Source organism: Lacerta agilis, chromosome 4, assembly GCF_009819535.1.
Source record: "Lacerta agilis isolate rLacAgi1 chromosome 4, rLacAgi1.pri, whole genome shotgun sequence".
NCBI lineage: Eukaryota > Metazoa > Chordata > Lepidosauria > Squamata > Lacertidae > Lacerta > Lacerta agilis.
Window position 1 is genome coordinate 25333441 of NC_046315.1, and position 26422 is coordinate 25359862.

General features: G+C 40.1%; 1 protein-coding gene across 5 annotated transcripts in view; it reads left to right on the top strand.

Annotated features, from left to right (window-relative positions):
• The window catches only part of B3GLCT (beta 3-glucosyltransferase), a 65004-nt gene that overhangs the window by 10868 nt on the left and 27714 nt on the right, over positions 1–26422 (top strand). For 3 of the 5 annotated variants that reach the window (XM_033146456.1, XM_033146460.1, XM_033146459.1), the window contains exons 2-8: positions 6677–6735; positions 9710–9749; positions 12291–12400; positions 20075–20151; positions 21716–21827; positions 23530–23666; positions 24989–25052. In XM_033146456.1, the coding sequence (XP_033002347.1) occupies positions 6677–6735; positions 9710–9749; positions 12291–12400; positions 20075–20151; positions 21716–21827; positions 23530–23666; positions 24989–25052 (599 nt within the window). The remainder of the gene's footprint in view (positions 1–6676; positions 6736–9709; positions 9750–12290; positions 12401–20074; positions 20152–21715; positions 21828–23529; positions 23667–24988; positions 25053–26422) is intronic. The other 2 variants (XM_033146461.1, XM_033146458.1) reach the window with 2 other exon arrangements.

A 26422-nucleotide genomic window follows, 5' to 3' on the forward strand; every position in this document is an offset into this window, starting at 1 on the left:
ATAGAGACAGCCAGGGGAAATGAGCTCAGAAACTACAATACTAGAGAAACAGGAAAGGCTGTGCAGAACCATGTGCTTTTTCTTTTATATTCTCCTTTCCCATTTCACCCAATAAGCCACAGCAACGCGTGGCCAGGTCAGCTAGTGACCTAATAAGAACTGAATGTGTTTTGTGGCCTGTTGGGTGATGGTGGAAAATTGAATAGGAGGGGAAATGAATGGAGTGCCCTAAAAGACAACATGGCTAACTATCTAGAACACTTAACAGGAACACTCTGTATTGGATTTTTTGTTTTGTTTTGTTACACTGGTGTGTAATATTTGTGAATTTAATCCCTGAACTGCTGATGATATTGTAAAATTTTTGAAACATCTCAGACTATTTCAGTTCTAAAACTGGGCTCATTTGCCAGGTGGACTGAAGCTTCCATCTCAACAATCTTCAAATATTTTTATTGTTAATTAGGTAGAACTCCCAGTTTGAAAGGCTAAAAACAGGTGCCTATTTTAGGAAGTAGTAATAACTATTTGGGGGTCAACATTTTGATTTTTTTGCTTTGAATATATCTTACTGAAATTTGGAACAGAATACAAAGATTAATACCAGACCAGATCAGAAAGAAAAAGGGAAAAACAAGATGACAAGAAAAGAAGAAAGGGAAAAAAGAAAGAAAGGAAAAAGAAGAGAAAAAGAGAACTTCCAATTCTTCATCTGTCAGTTATGTAGAAAATTATTCAACACATCCACTCCAAGATAACACCCAACAAATCTACTTTCTATAAACCAATATTATTTTCAGTCATCAAATGGGTCAACTTTTGAATCCAAACATTGGAGCAGCAAGTGTGAGAATTGCTGTGGGTTTATAGTTAAAGGAATGGCAGATAAGTACTGTCTGAAACGACGAGGAAAAGGCCCACATGTTCTTATTGAAAAGGTTGTCACATGCAAGATGGAGCAAGCTTGTTTTCTCCTGCTCCAGTGGGTAGGACCTGAACCAATAGATTCAACATATAAGAAACAAGATTCTGACTAAACACTAAGAAGAATTTTCTAACAGTAGGAGCTGTTCAACAGTGGAATGGACTTCATCGGAAGGTGGCAGACTCTTTTTCCTTGGAGGTTTTAAAGCAGAGGTTGGATGGCTGTCATGGATGCTTTAGTTGAGATTCCTGTTGGACTAGATCAGGGGTCGGCAATCTAAGGCCCATGGGCCACAAGCGGCCCATGGGGGTCATTTAACTGGCCCATGGACCCCCGCCACCCACTCGGGGACCTCCGCTGCCCAGTTGGTCAGCTCTCATGCGCCGCGCTAAACTGGCGCAGAGCAGAGTGGGGACCACCTTCCGCGACACTGGCTGGCTTCCCATTGGCTGCAGGAAGCTCCTGCAGCCAATGGGAAGCTGCACATGCCTCCTCTGTGCCGGAAGGAGTGCTGGAAATAGCGTTTGCGCGTGCATACATGCACGCGCGCACACTCCGGCCCACCGTGGCGTCTGTGGGACCGTGAACCGGCCCAAGCCACAAAAACTTTGCCAACCCCTGGACTAGATGACTCTCGAGTCCCTTCCAACTTTAAAATTCTATGATTTAAACCTGGCAGGCTGCAGTCTTTTATCCAGTTACCTGGGAATAAGCCCCACTGAACTCAAATGATGCTCGCTGCTTTCAATATGTAAATAAGATTGTGCTTTGAGAGGGAGAAGTTATAAATAATTCCTTACAGGATTCTTCTGTATTGTGGAGTGGGAAAAAGTTTTCCTGCTATCCAGACTAGTATGTGGTCCTTGATTTGTTTCAGGGTTCATGTGTATTAATATTTTATAAATTATAGACTCTGTGCTTGCATGAGATATTTAAACATTATGATGAGCCAGGCAGCATTTCTGCTGCATATTTTAATTCACATCTCCCTATGTGGCCTCTCACCTGTGTGCAAAAGGTGAAGAACTGTGAATACCATGTTTATGTAGAGGTTTTGCACTGAAATACATTTTACAATGTAATATATTATTTTCTAAGTAATACAAGGTTTGTACAAAACAGCACTTGTGTGTTGACCTTGAAAATAGAGGCCATAGAGGTGCCTTGCACTTTACATGTGCAAAGTGTTTAATTTGTTAAGTTCAAAACACAATTAAGACTCTTGTAACCTTATTCAAAGCTTGTTAACTCTGAAGTAAGTCCCATTTATTTTTAGTATGACTCTGAACAGTAAGTGTATTTAGGATTGCATCCCTAATTTCTAAAGTAGCATTTCAAATTATTTCATGGTAGATAGAATTAAGGCATAACAAATGTGCTTGGGTGGTAATTGACAGGATATGGAGGCTTTCCGCATGATCTCCTGAGTTTCGTTTCTATGCCCCTATTATCTAAACTGCTTTCTTACTCTATTTAGGTATAATTTGTTAAATCCAAAATGAGCAACCATTGGATTTTACATACTGAGTTATACCGTAACATTGTTGAGAGACATCTAGGAGGTCTTTGAAACTATGTATTTCTAAGTTTGACTTTAGAGATGTGTACTGGGGCTAGGTATCTATTTAGTGTAAGTGTAGGGCCTTGATTTTTCTTAGTCTGTTTAATTGCTAATATCTTTATTTCATTTGATGATGGTGGTGATGTTATTATTGTTATATTTCCTCACAAAAGTGACCCCAAGCTATTTACAAAGACATTCAGAGGCATTAACAGAGCCGTCTCATCCATTGGGGCCGGTGGCGCGGTGAACCACGGCGCAAAGCTGTGGAGGGCGCCTGGCGGAGAGTCCGGGGAGGGGAGAGTGGGGAGGTACATGAGGCAGAGCGGGTGCTTGGTGCCTGTACACCTGCAGCGCCCATCGAAGGCGCTAGGACCCCGTTCTGTTCTGCAGCGCCAGGTAAGAAGAGCGAGGGGGAAGGCATGGAAAAAGCCGTCGCAAAAACAGCATGAGGCGTGGATCCTGCACGCGCCCACTTGGGAACACACCCTTTGAACACAGCGGCAGCGGGACTCCAGCTTCCTATGATAACATTATTGATCAGTGCCTGGTATTGCGCTGCCCTGCTGCAGGTTTTTTTTTGCAGGCAGAACCTCTTCGGCCGCCTCCCCTGCCGCCAGCGCGCAACTTCTCCTGGCTGCAAATCTCGCCTCCTCCCCACCCCTCTGTTCCCCCGCAGTTAGCTTCTACCCGCCCCCAGCTCTATTTTTGGGTGTGGAGAGGAAAGGGTGTGGGGGGGATGCTTTGTACTTTCCCTAACTAAGGTGCCTCTCGAGATGTCCCAGGATCTGTAGGGAGGGAGTGCCATGGGGGGGGGGTGGAACATGTGCCCCAGAACCGGCTCCACCTCCGGGCTCTCCTGCTGCTCTGCTCTCTGTCCCCCCACGACCAGCGCTCTCCTTCACAATGATCCCCCCCAAAAAACGGGCTCCCCCCAAAGTGCCAAATGAATTGTTGGAACTTTCCGAGCTGCTCCTTAGAATGGTTTTTGTTAGAACCTGTTTTGAAAGAGGGCACAGAAAGAGCTGTGTGAGAACTTACAGTGGTGCAGTTTAGGCTCAAGGCTCAATGATCTTGCAGCAACAGCCCCGAAATCTGCCCCAAAGTCCCGCCTTCTAGCCTCTCCACCCCCCTCCTTGCCGCTGCTTTAATCTGGAAATGGTGTTGTTGTTCGTTTGTTCCTTCTGTATTTTTTCGGTTCTTTGGCTGACGAAAGCTGTTTTTGTTGCTGCGTGCTAGTTCCAGAGCAGGTTTTATTTGTCATTTACTACCAATCTGTCCCTCCTTTAAAAAAGCGCGGAGGCCCCCTAGAAAAAGCTCACTAAATATTGGGAGGCTCCCTAAAAAAAGCCTAACAACTTTGGGGAGGCCCCCTAAAAAATTAATCAAAATTTGGGGGCGCTGGGCGGATCTTTGCACCAGGGCGCTGCATATGCTAAAGACGGCCCTGGGCATGAATACAGTATTGACATTTGTTTTCAGTTGTGGTGGTAGCTTTAGTGTGTAGTGACTGTTAGGTAGCTTTTTACTTCAGTTTAAAGGACAGATTTATGTGGGATGTCAGCATTGCAAATCTTTTATATGGAATTACTTATTTGTCAGACATAATATAAACTGTGACAGATCTGTTATAGATTTGCTCCCAGAATACTTAAAGGCACAGCAACCATATGCTTATAATTTCTGATAAATTGACATACTGTATTATGACACAAGTAATATTTTTATCCATAGTATATATCTGAAATATGTATAATAAATTATGAAAGCTTGTATTGGGCCTGTCTTCATGGCTACTAAAAGCTATAGCATGAAACTAATAAGTTATGGTACAGAGGAAGAGCAAGTATGGGCTCCTTTCTGTGTCTAGCAACTTCCATCCAGCAATCTAATCTCTCTTGCTTTCAGTCAGCTGGGAAAGTGTTAGCAGTTATCCCCAGGCTCTAGTCTAAACACCTTTTTTAAAAAAAATGAATTGCCCACCCTCTTCATTATACTTTTAACTCCTGCCTCTTTATCCATCATTTGGAGAGCAATATTGGGAACAGCTGTAATTACCATGGAAAGAGGACCCAGACCAGCCAAATATGCTAAGGGGGGATATAAGAGCAGACACTTACTGAATATTTCTGTTCTGCTCTTTTGATCTATCTCCTGTAGTGCTGAAATTGTTTGATACACAACAGCAGTAATTTACGCCGAACATTTCTGAAGTTGCTTTTTACCCTAGTGGAGATCTTTCAGAAGTTAAAAAATGGTCCCTACTTATTTAGCATGTTAATAAATTTAAAGGATGCCAAACTTGAAATGGTTAATTCCCCAAAGAGCTTTTCTGCATAACACAGCTCATCCCTTTCATGGACTAAAATCAACCTATCACCACAGTTAATTCTCAGACTGTTACTAGTCAGTGAGTTGCAGTATGCATGCAAATCCCTTCCAAACACTGAGGATGAATATAGTGGAGAATCAAGCACTTCTCAGAACAGATGGCTCCTTTCCTCAGTGCATGTGAATATTATGTTGTTGGCCATGCTCTCCTCATGGATACAGGCTGAAGATTGCATTCAGTAGTTTAAAAGTAGGGTGGGAAAGAAAGAAACACAGCAGGTAAACAATTCTGGATTATGGGGATGGGGGCAGAATCAACCAGTTGGCTAGTAGCTTTTTCTAACATGAATTTGTCTAATCCTCTTAAAGTCATTCAGGTTGGTGGCCTGTCCCTTGTGGGAGTGAATTCTATAGTTTGTGCTGTGAGGAAAAAGTACTTTTCTTTGTCTGTCCTGAATCTTCCAATGTTCAGCTTCATGGCCCCCGAGTCGTAGCGTAATGAGAGGAGAAAAATATTCCGCTATTTGCTTTATCATATACAACTCTAGCATGCAGTGGGCCTGCTAGAGGGTTTTGTTCAGGGGGTCTGCGTTCAAAGGCAAAATGGGGCAAAGTCAGGAACCAGCAAAACCCCCCTTCAGGATCAGTAGGGGGGTGGGCTTGCGCTGAAGCAGACTGAGCAGCAGGGCAGGCTACCTACTCACTCCTCATAAAACAGCCAAGACAAACACACTTCACTTGTAGCCCAGGCATGTGATCTTGGCTTGTGATCTGGCAGGTGAAGGGAAGACTGCATATCCTTAGATCTTTCAGTGAGCCAACATTTATTATTTATTTGATTTATATACCACCCTTAATCAAAAGATATCAGGGCAGTTCATAAGCTAAAAATGCAAGATAAAAGCACAAATAAATGATTAAAACAGAACAACAAATCAGTAACTCCCACACAAATATATTTAAAAGGCTGTAAAATATTAATCAGCCAAAGGCCTGGTTGAAGAACATTTTCCCTTGGTGCCTATTTGTTGCTCCCTAAGATGGGAGTCTGTTTGGGCTCCTATCTTTGTTGGTGGTGGAGTTTCTCTCCATACATATAGGCAAGCCACTTTCTGCCTTTCATATTTGCCTTGTTTAATATTGTAATTTCCTACAACTGAAATTTGTGCCACCTGTTAACCACCCCCAATCTCTTCTAATTGTGGCTAGATTACAAACCTGTTTTCAGCATGTGAGATAGTGTAAGCTTAGTCTCTAGCATCTGAGCTGTTGTCTACTTTTAACTATGATAATTCATTTTGTGTTATCTTGATGAATTAGTGGCACTTGTGCTGCTGTTCAGTTAGCACCCAGGAATAATAGCAGCTCTTTCAAAGCTTAACAGAGCCTCATCGCTGGTATTGTTTCTGGAAAGCTGGAGCATGAACTCACCCTGGATTCGAAGGAGGTTTTGTCTAATAATGGCAGACTTTATCCTAAGGGTAAAGAGGAATTCAGATCCCCCATGTGCTACCATGTTGTTATTTATTATTATTATTCTGAAGTGCCCAGATGTTATTTCTGTGTAGGATTTGTTTTGACTTGAAGCCAAAATAAATTGGCTCCACATCAAAGAACGATTTTCTGTCCAGAGATGCATGAGAGTAAAATTGTCAGGCTACAGCAAATGATACTACTTTTGAAAACAGCAGAATTGTCTCGTGGTTGAATAAGATTATTACAGGCATTTTATGCATTTAAGAGATACTATTATCTAAATTGCTTTTTAAAAATCCTGTTTAGACATAATTTGTCAAATTTGAAAATGAGATACCAGTTTGAGAAAAAAGGTAGATAACATTTTTCCTTCCATGTTCCAGCTTTAGCTCTAAACGTTGCTGCAGAAGATGTAAAGGACAGGACTGAGCAGCTGTCACAGGTACTACATTTTGTGCTCTAGCTCCTGGAAGCTAGCATTTTTGGAGGAGGTGTTGTCCGTGCCATATTGATATGTCTCCTTGAAGTGAAAGAGGCATGTATAGGAGCTCTGCTTGGAGGACTGTGTCCTATGTGTTGTTTTGTGAACAGCTATGTATACCCTCATTTTATATGCTTCCATTGTGGGACAGGTGACCTTTCTAATTTAAAGTTGGCAAAGGATCAGAGTTTTAAAAGAGAAGTTTGCCAAGCTATAGCCTCAGTTATATTGTACAGTGATGTTATTATGTCACATCTTGTGTACAGGTATTGCAGGGTCAGTTGAATGGGTAGCATTTTTCAGACACATCTGTATAGTGTATATTCATGTTAGTTTCTGATCCCACTCAGATTGAAAGGCCAAAAAAAAAGCCTATCATGCCTCATTCTCATTTCCACTCAGATATTCAATTAAGTCTATTTACTTCAAGATCCACCCACCCTCTGTGCAATAACCCACTCATTTTTCTTGCTAACCTCTTGTTCCCAGTTATAACAACTATATAGGTTGCTTATTGGGGATTGCAAGCACCACCTTCTACTGAAAGTTTCAGCGTTTGCAGTCTCAGAAGAGGCTTCAGTCTTTGCATGAAGTGCTACTGTGTTGGTTTGCATGGGAGGTTCTTCATACACCTACACAGTTGGGAGCTTCTGATTTAGTGTAGGGAAGGGAAAGGAAAGGAAAGGGTATGGGGCAGAGTGAAAGAAGAAAGCAGGATGATGGGTCAACAGAAGAGACTCCACTAACTGGATTTGGCTCATACATCATGCTCTGAGTATTGGGGTATATGTATATACCGTATTTTTCCATGTATAAGATGAAGCTTTTTTTGCTTAAAAAAATGGGGGTCGTCTTGTACATGGAACATGGGCATATGGGGGAATTTTTTAAATATTTAAGCATATGTCCGGGATTTTGGCTTGGGCGGGCTGAGGCGGTCCCTCCTGCCGTCCCCCCTTTCTCCACCCCCACCCCCCGGGCTGCATGCTGGTGACTGGCTCGCCTCCTGAAGCCCCCACTGGTTTGACCACCGGATTGAGAGCAGTTGCTGCCGCTGCCGCCGAGAGCTGCCTCAGCTACCTCTCCTTGCCCTTTTCTTTTTTTCCTTTTCCCCTTTCAAACTCCAACCCTGCCCCCAGCCCGTTCACCACCTTCCTCAGCTCTGTTTGCTCAATGGCATGGCCCAACACAGAGCGGCCACTGTCTTCCCCCGGCTCTTCCTTGGCATCCTGCTTGGCAGCCTGTTTCCCCGCAGCAGCAGCTGCAGCAGCAGCCACCAAGGGGGAGCGTGTGGTGCCCCAGTCACTGCCTTTGCTTCGTCAAACTTCTTCTGCTGGAAACTTTGAAGGTGATTGCCCCCCAAAAGATCAACAACTTACCGCCACCAATCATCCAGTTTTCACTTATATTCTAGGGTTTCATTTTCTTAATTTTGGGTTCAAAAAAATAGGGGTGGTCTTATACATGGAAAAATACGGTAACTTCTTTAGGGCAGAAACAGGGAATAGTTGTTCCATTGGGTTTCTTCAAATGCTATGATTCTGTAGGTGGAATTAAGAAAAATGCTTCCTCTTTACTTTTACTATGTGGCCAGTTTGTCAACACAATTTACAGACAATCCTGAGAAACACACTCCATTTCAGTTTGTTTAGTAGCTGCTGAATAGCAGCGGAGATATTTTTAGAATGTGGTTTCCTGGGTGATGGGACTCTGAACTCTTTGCTTTTAAGTGCGAAGTTTAAATTCTGACACAAATGTACATATCTTAGATTTACTGAGTTTTATTTTGGGCTCTGCGGGAACCTTTCTTCATATTTATTTAGGTTGCAATATAATTTGGATAGAGGGTTTTTCCATAGATTAATATACTCATTAAATGTTGAGTATATCACATAAGAGTGTAATGCTTCTAAGTGTGTGCATTTTAGTAATCTTTATTATTTCATGGCTTTTTATTTGGTGCTTAGTTCAAATTAATTGTTATCATGGCTTTTGATTAGGTGCCATATTTTTCTGTCTATAAGACGCCTCCATGTATAAGACGCCTCCTATTTTTGCGGACTCGGATTTAAGAAAATGGGGTTAGATGTATCCATGTATAAATTGCCCCCTAATTTTTTACATTATTTTTTAGGGACAAAGCCTAGTCTTATACACAGAAAAATGTGGTATTTAGTCCAAATTAATTTGTATCAAACAACATTTTAGAATGGTAGCACTGATAACATGTTTATACAATTAAATTTCTAATAAACAAAAATTAAGCAATATAAACTCACTTCTACATTACATAAGCTTAGTTACTTGGAGGATGTATAACGTAGCAGCTAAAAATGTGACTATAGAATTTAAATGTTAACCTGAGCTGGAAACTCATTAGATGGTGTTACGCAAGATTCTGGTCTCTGGCCTAGTTGACATGTAATGGTAAACCAGAGTTAAACTAACTGTGGCTTACTGGGAACAGGGAAGTATGCTGGTGCATGCCACTCAAATCATGCCCCCTCCTCACTTTGCCGTACCAGGAGAAAACAAACCAGAATGCTGTCTTAGTATTATGTGCGAACCAGCATTCATGGTTGTAGAGAAACGGTTTGCTGGTTTGCACATGACACTAAATCAGTGCTCTGGTCTCTTTCCTTCTGGTACAGCAAGGGAAGGAGGGGGCTGGTGTGATTCGAAGCGCATGCACCAGCACAATTGCGCATTCCCAGTAAACCATAGGTTGTTTTACTCTGGCTTACCATTATGTCTTATGGTTTAGCTCTTTTCCTACAACATAGGGATAATAATACTTGCCTTAGGGATTTAGTATGACTTATTGAGATTGCACAGCTATTTGGATGGGGTTATGACAGCCTAGTTAGCAAGTTTAAGCAAATCGTTACATTTTATTTTAATGTATGGTTATATTGTTTGTATTATCTTAATACAGACGTCAGAAAGAAGTGGAAACTCGACTAAAATAAGCATGGGTAAGTAAGCCTTTTCAGTATTTCATTCTGCAGTCTGTCTGTTAGACTCAATCATGTATATCTCATACATTGTCAGGTTATCCTGTACAGCATGTTCTTGGGCCATTGGAGACATTACTGCTTTCACTCCTAAGAGCCCTTCTGGATCAGATCAACTGGTTCACCTAGTCCTTTATCATGTTTCCCAACCACATGGCTTTGGGCAGCCCACAAGCAGGACACAAAGGCAAGAGCCTCTCTCCAGTTGTTGCTCCCCAGTTGTTGATGTTCAATGGCATTGGGGGGTAGGGTGTCCTTCCTGCCTAGTTATTTTAAAAAGTGGTCCCAATGTACTTGGTTGTTACTACATTGAGGTCTCAGCATTTAATGTTTCACTTGTGTTGGGTTAAGAGAAAACAGTGGGGGTAAATTGAAAATTAGCTTTCACTTTTTATTTATTTATTTTAATCAAAAGATAATGCACACACGTGTGCACCCCACTGTCACTCATTAACAGCGCATGTATGTTTACTCAGGAATAAGTTGCATTGAGTTCAAGGGGCTTACTCCTAGGTAAATTACATGATCACAGCCTAAGAAGATTAAAGCGGTTTCCAGATCATCTCAGACTTTTTTGTCCAATGTTTGCTTGAATCGCCTCTTGTCCTGGATGCTTAATACTGAATGAAGTCCTGTGGAGAGCCACAGTTCAGCAATGTATTGGGTGCCTCATATATCTGTGGGGGCCTATACAGTCCTGCTCCTGGTGGTGTAGTGCATTAGCTGATGATAAAGCCATTGTGACTAGTCACAGAATATATATATATATATATATATATATATATATATATATATATATATATATATATATGTCTAATTCCCTTTAAAAGCCATCTAAAGCTATGGGTTTTTATATAAGAAGTTAGCTTATACAAGGACAGACTCCCCCACCCATCTGACTAAGTATTGTCTACTACTCCAACTGGAGGCAGCTGTCCATGGTCTCAAGCAACAATATTTCTCATAACCTGCTACCTGATGGCAGGGACTGAATCTGGGCTTTGGTATAGCACGTTCTCTAGCGCTGAGTTATAGCCCCTCCATGTTTCTTTCCCCTATTTCTTCTAGAAGCAGTTAAAGCTCTATTAAAAAATAATAATTGGGGGGTGTTCTCAACTTCACCTCTAGTCTACACTGTTATTTGCCACTCATACAAATGTGATCATGTAAAAATTATAGCATTGCTTACCGTGTTGCCAGCTGATTACTGATTAAACATGATGAAGATGATAATAAGCTAGAATTAATCCATTTAGTTCTTCAGCCCCTCAAGATGATTTGTGCAGAGTTGCCAGTTAATCAGTCTTTTTGGAAGATCTTTTAATCTCAAGATTATTTTTAGTAGATTTTGGCACTGGCTGGTTTGTTCATAAGCATGAGCACTATCATGACTAAGAAACGCAGCAAACATTGCAGATGTGGTATTTGGCAAATATGGGATAACCAAGGATAACCAATGTGGTCCCCTCCAGAAGTTGTGGACTGCAACTCTCATTAGCACCAGCCACCATGGCTAATTGGCAGGGATGCTGAGAGCCGTAGCTTTCAAAAAGACTATTGCTAAGTCATCAACTAGATTGCCTTTGATTTCTATAAGAAGTACACACAGATACTTGAAATTTAACATTATGTTAGATATTTCAAATATTATATTAGAAGATCAGTTTGAGGGCAGTTTAAGCTTTTTTAAAACCAAATTTGGAAACCTAGAAAGAGTTTTATAGACACCCCAATACATATGCCTGTTGGTTTATGATACCATAAGTAGCTTTACAAACTTGTATGTAATAGCATATGTAGTTACATTGACTTTAAGATCTCTGCTACTAAGTACAACAAACAACCAGCTAAAGTAGCTAACCATATATCACTAGACAACTTTTTAATTAGAAGGTATTTTATTCAACATATTTGTAAACTATTACCAGGCAGCTGTGAACCAGGGAGGAGATGGGTCATTGTAAGAAATTGCAATAGATTCTGTTATGTATGCTTAGTAGAGCATCAGATATTTTGAGAATGTTATGTGAACTCTTTTTGCATTTATGAGACAAATTTAGATTTGTTTTCAGCGGGGGTTGATGCATCTTCGGCAGAAATGACTGACTGATGGAAACTGTTTGCTTTAGGTTAAAGTGTAATTGCTTTTAGTCTCAATATAGAAACAATTTTTGAATTGGATTGAATTTCTGTGACCAGCTTACATTTACAGCGAGTCTTATTTTTCACACAACACTGTTTGTGAATTGAAATCTCTGTGGCAAGCTAATGAACATTTTCTGCCTGGTTCAGAAACAAATGACACATTACTATCCTTAAATTGAAAGCTTTTATTTCATGTTGTCTCCACAAGTTTTATTAAGGTCAACAGATTCTTATTTGGGCAAGTTAATTATTTGAATAACTGATTTTTAAAATTTTAAAATGTACTATCTGCAATAACCTTGAAATTCACTGTCTCTCTCCCCCCTTTAATGATTATTACTTATTTTTGATTCACAGAACTAAAAGAAATAGTATTTGTCATCCAGAGTCAAAGGAATTCTTTTCATTTGAAGAAAGCAGATGATCTAAAACAAAGTATTTTCAAACAAGCTGCAGTTCTTGGAAAGGTATGAATAGATAGCCTCTGTCTAAAAAACCATCAAGTTATAGTTATAGTTCTGGAATGTGTTACACACATTTTATTTAAGTAGGCACAGAATTCCATTTTATAATGCTTCTAAGGGTTGATTAAGTTGGTTGGGGGCCTCCTTCCCCCCCCAAAAGGAATGCATGGAATTAAGTACTTGTTAGAACTCTTGTTAGAACACAAACGAAAACAAAGCAAAACCCTGAGCATATGCCGTTCCACATCAGTCAGCAAACAACAAACATTATCACCCCCCAAACCTTGAAAAACATAAATTACTGAGAATATGTGCACTTATGTCGTCATTGCTTTGGCTCACTTCTGCTTTAGTCCAGTCACCAATGTCCAGCCTGTTTTACATGGCTGTTGTGAAGAAACTGACAGTTGGGCTGACCTGGGAGAAGAGCAACCAAGGGGAGAGGAACAGGAAGAGAGAGAGCTGGTTGAATCTCCCTCACTAGAAAGTGTGCAGCTTATGAACCCTAGAGGCAGGCGTCTAGATAGGGTTGCCTCTCAGAATGCTCAGTGGTGGAGGGATCATGTGATGAGATGGAAGTAACTAGAGGGAAGTGGGAGGAACTCAGTTGGGAGCACCTACACGGTGAGAATGGATGCTGTGTTCAATAAACCTCTCTGTTGCTGCAAAAGAGTACTTTCGCTTCGTGCTGTTATCTACGGTACAGAGAGAGGGAAGATAAGCCTTGCCTGGCAACCTGACACTATTCCATGCAGTATCCATTCCCCCCCCCCCCCAGCCCATACTAGGGAAAACTTGGGTTGTACGATCTTTTAATCCTTTCAGCTGCTAAAAATGTGCATCTAGTTCTATGTGGGCTCAGCCCAGTTAACTGTATAAGACACCTTTATTTCTTAATTTTTGTCCTCCTCAGGATTCAGCACAAACTCTGTGTTCCTCGTATTGTAGCATCATTGCAGCTATGCAGGGATATAGCATTTCTGGCATTGGATGGCTAGCATTCACTAGGGCTGAATGGCATTCACTCGAGATGCTCAACATAAATTTGACATTGTGTTTCTTTTAATGAAGATATTTAAATAGTTTATATATTGCCTTTATATAACTCCATTCAACCAATCAGTTCCCAGGTTGGGTTTAAATCAACAGACACCAAAAGGACAGCAATAAAACAGCAGATTTCATACTTTAAAAGTACTTTTGCAAAGGACATTTACATAACTCCACTGCTGTCGTGGGAGACTCTGGAGGTTCATACAGGAGTGTGGGGGCTTTCTTAAAGACCTTTGCAAACAGCAAAGGGGCTTTGAAGCCATTGCAGGTTCCCAAGCATCTCCTTTGCTAAGTTCAATACCATGCCCAAGGAATGCAGTGAGATAAATCACAAACTAAACAACTCTGTATGTGGTTTACAAAAACTAATTAACAAAAATGGACAGCATTTCAACACCTATTACATGGAAATTTAAATAATATATACAATGCCAAAATAATAATGACATGCGCAACTCAGTATCTCAAAGCCAAGCATCTGGCAGTCACGTTGGAAGCCCTGCATAGAGGACTTTGACAAATGTGATGTCATAATGACATTTGATTCACAGGTGAGTTACCCCACCTTTCTGTCTAATTTGGCCCATGAGACTGATCCTCCTAAAGTTCCAGTGCAGGCAGTCCAAAAGTTTCCTCATCCCTCCCTTAGAGGAAGGGCAGGATATAAATGAAGCAAGCAAAGAAAAAGGAAATAACTGATAGCAACCATTAAAAATTGTTCAGAGGGCAGTCAAATTACAGAGTCATACTGTAACTGGTATTATAGGTGAATGTTCTGTTTGAATTAGATTTTATTACCTGTCCTAATGAGCTTTCCAATGTTGGTTTGTTATGCTTGCCAAAACATAATTACAGGCTATGTAGTTTCCATCTGTCTTGCTAGTGGATTGTTAATTTTTCTACATTCATTTTTTACTGCTGCATGTACGCATTTATTTTGATGTGAAGTAGTGTTAATAAGACATTTTGCTTCCTACTAGCATTTGGAGATGTTAATTGGCATACACAGTGTAGCTTAGAGAAGAAAAATGTGATGCATTATTCTGAAACGAACCACTTTAACAAAAGAAAACATCTTTTATTCACATGAAATGAATAAGGCACACTTAAATAAATCGCGTGTACAAGATTCCAAAGGATTGTGCCTTCCAGGGCCCCATTTACAGCAACCTTCACCTCCACAAACTGTTTATGCAGTGGACAAAGAGCTAGCAACAATTTAATTTTTGTGCTGTTCTTATTATACATTGATTGTTGTCAGGGTTGCTTTTGTGTCTGGATTTTTACTTCTTGAAATATGGCAACCCTAATTGTTGTAGACTGCTTTAATATAGTTCATGAAATTGCAATATACAATTATTTTTATAAATAAATCATGCAGCCAACCATGTGTTCCATCAACACCTGTTCCTCTTGCTGAATGAGTATAACTGAATGGGTCCAGAATGTAATCAATATGCATCCTGGTGGGAAGGAGTGGTTCTGGCCATTTATAGAAAGAGGAGGTGAATCAACCACTCCTGAAAACATCCACCATGGAACCATTGTTTTGTGACAACTACCACCTGTCATAAATTCCCCCTTCTGGGTGATTAAGATGATTGTAGTGTAACAGTTGCAAATAATCTTGGACGAAACCAGTTCTCTTGACCCATTGCAGTTGTGGTTCTGGCCTGGTTATGGGGCTGAATTGCTTTTGGTCACCCTGATGGTATTGGAGGCACTGTTTTCCAGTATTTTTGGTCCTGTCTTCAGCATCGGTTGCAGAGAATAGAATGGGGTAATTATCTCTTGCATCCCTGACAGTTGTGCTGTGTGGTGCTCCAGAGCACCATCCTCTCCCTGATGCAACATAACATCTACATGGGAGCGGTTATTAGGCAATTTGGGCCAAGGTGTCATCAGTAGCTCTAGTTCTCTGTAACATCTGAATTGGGAGAGACCATGCAAGCCTTGGACCAGTGCTTGGACTCAGTGATGGGACCATCCTATCTGGTGGTCCATTCTGCACGATTTCATAATTGGGCTTTTTGTGTAGCGGCACTTCCCTTTTGGAACTCCCTCCCATTACAAATTAGACTGGGGCCTTCTCTATTGTCTTTTCAGCATCTGCTAAAGGTGTCCCCCTATCAACAATCTTTTTAAAATCTTTATTCCAATTTGCATTGAGCTTGGATTTGAATGGATGTTGTGTATGTTCTGCTGTTTTAAAATGTTTCATAGTTAGTATTGCATTTTAACTTTTTATATATGTAACTTTTATATATATTGTGAATCACTTTGGGATGCCTTATGGAAAGAGATTAATAAACAATTGTTTAATGGTAACCAAGATCTCCATGCTGGCAAGAAACAAGGGATGGACGAAAGAGAAGAAAGAGCCTATGGCCACAGTACTCAACAGCTTCATAAAGCATGGTTTACGAAGTTATGAAAAATCATTCCAACATGGCCACTGTCATGATATGTGGCATCATGATAATGCATTTTTATATAGGATGGGGCTTGCTGCTGAATTGCGAATCATAGCAACCATTGTCAGAAGCTGTGTAGTGGAATTGTTTTTTCAAAAAAAAAAAAAAAACACCTGCCATATGGTTCAGAATTACTGACTGATGAGTATAGGAGGAGTTCTGGAATGTAAGATGTTCCATCTGTGTAGTACCTCAAAGGTATATTAGCCATAATGGAGCCTCTACATTGACACAACACACTCCTAAATGCTAAATATGGTGTATTATATTAGAATAGCGACTGACAAATAATGTATCAGGATGGATTTGCCCCACTGCCCTTTCAGTGGGACCATTGTAGTTATAGTGACATTCAATATTATGTGTGCTATGGAAGCTACTCATATCTTTAGGACTGTAGTAACTCTAGCTTACAATTCTTTCAAAATAGCAGTTTATCATGCATATCCAAATATTGTGGCTTAACAATTGTCAGAGATGCACTTGTGTTTTTTTAATCATATCAAGTTGTTCTACTTGGTATTTCAAAAAATTCATTGAATATGCTTTCCGATGACAAAATACATAGGAGACATTTTTATATTTAGGGATAAATGGAAATGGGAAGGAAATAGGCATTTATGTGAAATTTGTAAATGGACTTTAATTTCCTTAATATTTGTGACTTCAAAGCTTTTTTTATTTTTCTGTGTGGAAAACATCTAAGTCATCAAGATAATAAAATTGTTAAATTACCTAAGAGATCCATGTGAATTAGTTGCTTAAGGCTTATGAAACTCATTTTGCTTTTTGGAGCTTGGGCTAATTCTCTTGGGCTCCTTTGGGATGCTAAGACTATCATTGGATTAAAGCCAGTGACCGAGAGTATAAAATGATTAGGTTGCTATAAATTCCACTTATTACTTGCTGTTTGCTGCAGGCTGTACAGACAATTTGGCAGCATGCCTGCAATTATGCTGTTCATTTAAATTTTGAGTATAGCGGTAGGACTAAATGCGTTTCTATTTATGCTGTTTTGAATATAAAGTCCATTACTAGAATTATGTTCTAATGGAATTCTGTCTCTACAAAAATAGCATGCAGCTGACAACCTTGTGTTTTGAACACATGGAAGATTTTCATATTTTAAAGCTACACTTCACTTGTAAAACCTGATATGAAATATCTAATAAACTTCAGAATTTTAAATTATGAGAACAGATTGTTCCATTCATGTGAAAATTGCAAGGGTGCTATTATCTTGCTTAGTGCTTGTCATGAATAAATAATGCAACATTAGTATAATTATGCTCTTTAAATGGTGATAAAAGCATGCAAAATTTAAAAAATAAACTTGCTAAAGTGATATTAAATGATAATATCAGAAAATAAGAGTACTGTGCAAGTTATATTGTTCATTGCCAATTAAAGGGTTACCTATAAATAGTTTTAAAGTAAAACTACTAGAGTGATAATTGTAAAATTATGCCAGCTACCTGGGCTTGATTCAGATCATCATTGTGTTACCTTATTTATTGTGGGTTGGATCCAAATTTGGTCACGTTTAAAAGAGAACCACTGAAAATTGTATAGATTTTAATGGCTCTTCTCCAAGCATGACTTAAGTTTGGATCTAGTCCCACAATAAATATGAGAATATGCACTCTTAAGAACCCACAATTATCAAAAGATACTCAGTGAGCATTCAAATTGATTATTGCCATTGACATTGTAGCCTAAAATAGATGAGAATTGTTTTCCCCACCCCAATTCTTAAGAGTGGTGCTTGCCTTGCAGCATGAGGGTCGGCACTTTGAGAAGCCCTTCAAAAAAAATCTTACTCTCAGGGGGTAACTTGTATAGCCTTTTTAATCCTCGCCCTGATATAGAATTAGATGGACACAGGGGCGTAGCGAGGGGGGGCCTAGGGGGCGGGCCGCCCCAGGTACCGCCCCGGGGGTGACACTCGGGGCAGGGCCCTGCCCCCGCAATCGGCGCCTCCAAAACCTCGCTCGGCTGGTTTTTAAAATGGAAAGGAAAGGAAAGGAGGCGCTTGAAAGCGCCTGCTTTGCTTTCCTCCCCCCTTTCAGCGGCTTTTTTCAGCGCTAGCTGGCCAGCGGAGCCGCGGCATGGAGGCGAGAGGCGGGCTATCGAGGAGGGGCGTCACGCTTGTCACTGGCGTGATGCCCCTCCTCACTGGCCCACCCCTCGCCTCCATGCCATGGCTCCACCCAGGGAGCCCAGTACCAAAAACCCTGAAAGGGGGAAAAAAGGGAAGCAAAGCAGGCGCTTTCAAGTGCCTGCTTTGCTTCCCTTCCCCCCCCCTTTCAGCGGCTTTTTTCGGCGCTGGCTGGCCTGTGGCGCCGCGACATGGAGGCGGGTGGGCCAGCATCACGCTTGTCGCTGGCGTGGCGCCCCTCCTTACTGGCCCGCCCCTTGCCTCCATGCAGCATGCGCCGTGACCTCACAACGCACGTCGGATGCGGCATGGAGGCAAGGGGCGGGCCAGCATGCGTCGTGACATGCCCCCAGGGGGGTGCCTCCATGCTACCGCCCTGGGCAGCGAAGAGGCTTCCTACGCCACTGGATGGACAAGAAAGGTAACTGCTAGTCTGTGCCTGGTCTACTTGATTGCTGCCTGGCAGAGTGCAGTCCATGGGTAGGAAACATGGAATAAAATTTTCAAAAGGGCTGTTATCAAAAGGGCGCACATGAAGCAGTTCTTCTAACTGAAGCTATGCAAGTTTGATGCTTGTTTAATCCAGTGAGTATTGGGGAACCGTATGTAATTTTTAGAAAGAAGTTAGGTAAAATTATTGGGTTTATTACAGAATAATAAAGAATGGTGAAGAAGGGTAATATTGATGTGCGAAAACAACAGATAAAGTTGCATAATATATATTCTTAGCAGTTGTAATGGCAAAATTGAAAGGAAACATTTTGATGCCTGAGTGTGTAAATGAAGCTTGCAAGTATACTTGAAAAATTGTTTTTTTAAAGACCAAAATCCAGCCAGTTATTCTCAAAGAAAATCAAAGCATTTGTTGAAGGTTGCTCAGGCAGCTCTCCATTTTCCCTTTCTTAAAAGGCTGCTGAGATAAGAAGCCCATCTTCTTCTACTTGAAGGGAAATGTTTGACATGGAGCCTAACTTGCAAGCTTCCTCAGCTATAAATAGATTTACCCCCTTCATTCATCCTAGTAGAAAGCCTGCATTTGGTGATAGAAATAGCTGGCATTTTAAGAGAGAGACAAAAGTGTTTATGGTAGGACTGCTAGGGAAGTAAAATAATTGCAATAAACACACAGTTGTTGAAAGAATTATGCATACTTGATTTATTGCCATTCAAATAGAATCCCAGAGTAGTCAAAAAACCAACCAAAACTGCACAAAGGTATCTGATACTTATTTCTTCTTCAGTGTTGAATATATTAAATTCAGATATCCCGAGATTTATTATAAAAGTGCAAGGAGCCGACATAAATTTGCCCTGTGTTCCTTAGCATTCTATGGCAGGCTAATTCAGAAGTAGCAAGTTCAGGTCAATGAACCATAGTTTATTGCACCAGGAAAGACCATTGGAACCACATTTTTGTCTCCCCTTGCATGCCAGCTTCAGCACTTGTATGCTTCTTAGCTTACCATAGTTCCTATTACATCTGAACTGTGGCTTAAACTCAAGGTTACTAAACCTTGATTTATGCTAAAATATGCCAGTTTGGGTATAATGGGAAACACTGATTCAACTTAACCAGTATCCAAGGCACTGCATGGGGAAATGTGAGGGAAGTGCATGGCCCAACCTTGTTATCAGCTTAATCTATCATTTATTATTAAACAAAGTTTGTCACTTCTAAACTGGCTCATGTATTGGTCAGTGTTTTCTCCCATTTAACAAATATTTATAGCAAGCAATATTAGAATATCACAATTAAATCCTACAAAAATCAGATAAGAGCCAATAAAATAAAATAAAAATTAAACCAGTTATAAACATAATTAAAGTAAAAATAAATATTAAAACACAGAGCAGTAGAGAATTGTTTTGTTAACAGGAGTACAGCGAAACATGTTTTGCAGGAAAAGCTGAAACCAAAATGTTTAAAGCAACGTACAGTACTAATGTTTTATTAACATGAAAGTTATAAAAATGTTTGCCCTTTTCTTAAAGGAGATGCCCACAGTTCTGCTTATTCATCAGATGGACAAGCATGAAGGTGCATGGACCATTCTACCGTTAATGCACGAGTAAGTGTGATACGTATAATTTGTGAGGCAGCAGTTCAGGCCAGGTCAAATGGTTTTTGTCTGGTAGAACCAAAATCATTTCCAGTGAAAATGTGGCAGAAAGGAGTAGTTCACCCACCACCAATATTTGTTTTGAGCTAAAGATTTCCATTTTTTTGTTCTGTCCTGTCTGCACACATTCCCTCTACTGCTCCTTACCTTTGGGAATGCTCTCCCCACACATCCATCTTACTGCAGTACAGTGGTACCTCGGGTTAAGTACACTTCAGGTTAAGAACTCCGCTTAAGAACAGAAATCGTGCTCTGATGGAGCAGCGGCAGCAGGAGGTCCCATTAGCTAAAGTGGTGCTTCAGGTTAAGTACGCTTCAGGTTAAGAATGGACCTCCGGAACGAATTAAGTACTTAACCCGAGGTACCACTGTACTCAACTAAAGGCCTTTTCTTTGAAGGAGGACTTTGGTTTATAACCAATAGTGAGATAAAGGCAAGACCATAAAGGTTCAAGAAGCTTTATGGAAGAAGTGGGTATCGGAAGTGTGTGATGTTTTGCAGATATTTACTGTGAGTGGATGTGGAAAAACGTAGGGCTCTTGGAGCCAGTATAAAGGGTTTAGAAAGAGGTCATCTGTGGCGCACCTAGGATATGCCTTTCCCCTTTATTTATAATGTTTTTTTCCTGTTTTTTTCCAGCTCATATCAGCTACCTAAAGCTCTTTACAATTGCACATTAAAAATAATCAGAACAATAATTGGGAGGGCATCATATGAAACAGTCCAAAAATTGAAGGAAGAAACCAAGGGGCAAAAGACAGATTTGACGAGTGATTAAAAAAAACAACCAACATTCCTTTCCTCTGGTGTGTGAAAGGGGCAAGTGTGCAAGCTTGAGGTTTGCTGTTCATGTAATGCAGTAGTGAGGTATCTCTAGCTCATGGGCCTAACTTGGCCCAGCACAGGTCCCAATTTGACCTGCAAAACCATTCTCCCCCTCCCAAATAAGGATGTGGTTACAAAGGAAGAATTGAGTGAGCTCACAGTTGTTTCTTTGCATGAAAGGCTGTCTGACAACAAACCCCAGTGGGATTGGTTGCAGTAAGTTGTTCATCTCCGGGATCTCTGCAGTGTAGTCACAGGGGCTCACTGTCAGGGCCAGTCAGGTGATTGGTGCTGTCAGCAAGCATAGCCTTGTCCCTTTGAAGGCACAGCTACACCTGTAAAAGACTTCAAAGGCGCTTGCTGTAACACCTGATCAGATTATTGCTGGTTATGTTGAGTTTTGACAAGTAAGGGAGGCTGCACACCTGTCTGGTTTCCTGTTAGGTCTGAGCAGGGCTGTAACACTGCTTTTTGTTGCCTGAGGTAGCCATCACTATATTGCTGGTGAAAATCAATTCATGTGACTCTTTAAATGTTCTTTATTTTTGCATTTAAGAAACTAGGCATATATTATTGGCATACTTACCTGGGAGTAAGTCTCATTGAACTACTTTGGAGTAGATGTGTGTAGGGTCACACTGTTAAGTCCTTCCCAGTCTTCCCAGTAATCTCAACTTCTTTTGTCAGTTTTTCTGTTACATACAGCAGAAATTCTTCATGGTTTTTCTTCTGTGAAGAAGATACAAGAATACATCTTGTAAAGCTACTGAAAATACTTGAAGGATATGACAAGTCTAAGGTGAAGTTAAATTCATTGACTACTTGCATTTTGAGGTAAAAATGGGAAATTTAGATTACTAGCTTAGAAATAGAGATGTTGGTTAATTTGCTTTTATATAATGCTCTAAGAATAAAGAAAGCTTTAATGAATAAAGAAATTCCCACTTCTGATAGGAGCACTTAATGACTAAAAGTTATACTGCAGTGGGAACTGAAGGTAATTGATGAATGTAGGTCAAAGAGACTACATTGCATTACGCATTTTGGTACTGACATCCTAAGAATCTTATTCATCTACTTATCACTGTGCTCAAGATCAAACCTTGGAGATGTCCAAGAACAAAACTACCCATGTACTGTGTTTGAATAGCAGTGGTATTAGCAACCAGTTTTTTAAAATAGATGTATTCACAGTAAGTGGCCATCTAGAAAATTACATACTAGTAGCCTAAATCAATTTGGGGAAAATTGGTAGAAAGCATTATAAAGACCAAAACTTTTAAGCAGTATCGAACAAGCCTTGCTGAAGAATCAGTCCAGCTTCCACTGCGTCAGACCAACACGACTACCTACCTGAATCTGTTTTACCTAGAAATATAAAACAGTAAATGACATATAAAGTATCAACAATGAGTGAAAGACCTCTAGTTATATGAGGAGTAGTTTGTCTATCAAAGTACTGTCTGCTGGTATATATTTATCAATTCACGTGGAAGCTGCATAACACTGATAGACAAAAGTTTCAGTGATGTATCATCAAAAAGGGCATGCAGCATTCCATACTGGGGATTTTTGAAGGAAATGAAAAGTTTATCTGGCCTTACGTTTGACCACACAGCTTTGTAAAAAGTATGCACTAGATACTCAACAGTGTCTCTAACAAAATGAATATCATTAGGGGCAAATGTAAGGTTCTGCATTGAGGCAGGAATAATCAGCTGCACAAATATAAGATAGGGAACAGCAGGCTTGCGAAAATGATTTAGGGGGTCTTAGTAGACCACAAACTTAACATGAGTCAACAGTGTGATGAAGCAGTAAAAAAAGTTATTACTATTGTAGGCTGCATCTACAGTAGTGTGCAGGTCAAGGGAAGTAATAGTACTGCTCTATTCTACCTTAGTCAGACAATACCTGGAGTACTGTGTCCAGGTCTGGGCACCACAATCATAGCTGTCAACTTTCCCTTTTTGCGGGAAATTCCCTTATTCCAGCGCCATTTCCCACTGCAAAAAAGGGAAGGTTGATAGCTATGCAATTTAAGAAGGCTATTGACAAGCTGGAACGTTTGCAGAGGAGGGTAATCAGAGTGATCAAGGGTCTGGAAACCAAGCCTTATGAGGAATGGTTGAGGGTATGTGCAGCCTGGAAAAGAGACCAAGAGGAGATATGTTTGCTATCTTCAAATATCTAAAAGGTCTGTCACATGGAAGATGGAACAAGCTTGTTTTTTCCTGACCTGAACCAACAGATATAAGCTGCAAGAAAGGAGATTCCAACTAAACATCAGGAAGAGCTCTCTGATGGTAAGAGCTGTTCATCAGTGGAACAGACTCAGAAGGTGGTGGGCTTTCCTTTGTTGGAGGTTTTTAAGCAGAGGTTGGATGGCCATTCTGTCATGGATACTTTTATTGATATTTCTGCATTGCAGGTGTTTGGACTAGACCCTTGGGGTCCCTTCCAACTCTACAGTTCTATGATTCTATTATTTTCTCCCATAGGAATATTTTTTAGGAAAAGCGTTACATGACGATGAATCTACAATTATTCACCATTATGCATTTGCAGAAAACCCTACAATTTTTAAATTTCCAGATTTTGCTGCTGGCTGGGCACTTAGTATTCCACTTGTCAAGAAGTAAGAATTCAGTTTTGTGATCTTTCTAAATTTGTTTACTAAATGGTTGGTGTTTGTAAAATGCTCTGGAGAAGTAAAATATTTATGTTAAACATTAAATGTCTCTGTGTTTACATGTATATAAATTGAGATTAGACTCTTTGATCACAAATGAGCTTTTATCCAATGTTAAGTAACTAAACACTCTGTTCCCTTTTACTGCATGCACTATCTCACAAGGGTATTATAAAGCACATTAATAAGCAATTACCTCTTCATAAATGTACATGTTGGGAAGTAGGTATTTGCATTTAACTTGGTCTTATTAATATATAGGCAAAATTAGATGCTAGCCAAGTGTCTTTTAGGGTTTCTTAGTAAAATACCTGGGCAAAAGTTGAGAATATTTAAACGCTACAGATGGGGAACATAAGAAAGCAAGAAATAATTGGCTGCTGAACTGTGGATCTTCTTTGTACGCCTGGAAACAAGTTGCCACAAGACTTAGGCTCTTTTTGCTGCAACAGAATAAAAAGCTACTCCTCTTGAAACTAGAAGCAAAAATATTTCTTATGGAACTATCTTTAAAATCTCAAAGACTAATCTTCATGTTTAGTTGTAGAGAAATTGACTGTGAAAATGCTGGATAATGAGCCTTTCTATTACCTAAGCATTTGCTTCCATTTAAAAAATAGAACATAGGAGTATGTCCTTGGCTGGAGTGGCTGATCCACAGGCCATATCCAAACCCCTGCAGTTTTTTATGCCCCCCCCCCCAGACACCTGCCAATTTTTAATATTTTTAAAAGCTTACTATTACTTTATTACTTCTTCTGACCACCATTCTGGGTTGTGCCAACAAAGTCCACAGGTCTAGGTGAAAATTAAAAGCTACCTCTGTCTTAGGTATTCAGCATTTATTTTTTCTGTTCACATGGAAATTGCCTCTAGACATGTAAGCATGTGGCAGAACCTCTTCCCAGTGCAGAAATATTCTTGAAAGAGCACTGCAGCTGCCTCTGCTAGCTCTCTATATCTGGGAGCTGGGATAGCGTGGTACGTATACAGGCAGTAAAAAGAGGAAGGAAATAGATGAAGCAAGGAAAGTGAAAAGTGGAGAAGAGTGGGTTGGAATAGTAATAATACACAAAAAGCAGTATTGAAGTATACATGTACATTGTACATTGTCTTTTAGGATATTATGTATTCATGCTTCCAGGTAATGGCATGATCACTGAAAGCCTCTAGTTTGTATGTATCCAATTTGTATGTGGGGTGTGTGTGTGTGTGTGTGTATGATGTATAAAAACAACTCATTTTATTTTTATTATTTTACTGCACAGGCTTGCAAAGAGGCTGAAGAATGAACCTTTGAAGTCAGATTTTACAATAGATTTAAAATACGAGGTAAGACCACATTCTGTTACTTTGAAAATTTTGCTTTTGCTGTTACCTATCTTGGGTCCATGTGATAGGAGGAGGGAAATGATACAAGTGTTTATTTCCTTCCTTTGTTCATTATATGGAATAGTGAAAACTAATATGATACACTAGTAGTGAACTTATTCTCTGAGTGCCAATCCTTATGTATCCAAAACAGCACTACCCATACATAGCAGGCTCAGGGAAAATCCAAAAGTTGCAAAAGTACCAAAAATATTTTGGGGTGATGGGGATTTAAAGAGGTGAAAAATAGCAACAACCCCAGAAAAGCTGACCGACAACTGAGCATGTTTTAGCCCCCACAGAATGCATATTGACTGTTGGGAGAAGAAAAATGGGATGGGGGTGGTAATTGATGGAATGGAGTATACCAAAAATGGGCATGGTTGCCTAGCTGGAACTCTGAATATGAGCACTCCATGTTGCAACATTTTCTTTCAAGCTCCACATAGTATTATTTTAGCCTATGCAGATAATAGGGGACAGGATTCAAAAAGCTACTCATGCAAGGAGCTTGTGCAAACACAGTGACTTTTTACTTCTTTGTTTTTGAACAGCTAGTTCCTCCATATCACACACTATTTTTGAAATTGCATTCAGTTTCCAAGGCAGTTTACCATGCTGCTTATGCCTGGCTGGCAAAAACAACTCCAAAGCAACCATGAATGCATGGAACTGGACTAGTTGTATGGTTCTTTGTATCCTAGCTTGTATTCTGCTCTCCTGGAAATCTGTGTGAAATATATGGAAAGATACATGTGCACAAACATGTACAGAAGCATTATAAACCTTGGGAATATCCCAGTCCACAGCAAAAGTAGAATACTAATTGACATGAATCCAGCTGTGTTTGTTGTCATCCAACAAAGCTGATGCAGTCTGCAATCTGTATTCCAGCTGAAATCCATTTTGCTAATGTCCAGAAGAGAATCTAATCATGTCATGTATGCCAAACTTTCCCACTAACTCATGCAATATCGCAGAAACCGTCTTCCACAGTTGTCTGAAAAATAATTGCTGGTAGCAGGGGAAAGGTTCATAAATACTGTATATTCCACATGTTCTCTCCTCTGCAAGATGCCAGTCAGTAGCCCATTTTGGTGCAATGCTTTATTCATGAGCTTTTCAAAGGTGACCCCATATCATCATATCAACAATACAGTGTGGTATCATACAGTACAACCCTTTTAAAAATAGCACATTACATCTTTCATTTATTAGCAAAAGGTATAATGAGTTGCAATAGCACTCTTTGTAGGCTGGCAAACTAATTCAGACCTTTTCAGGAGCTCTGGTGCATGCATGGACATGACAAAAGGCTTCTACATTCACCT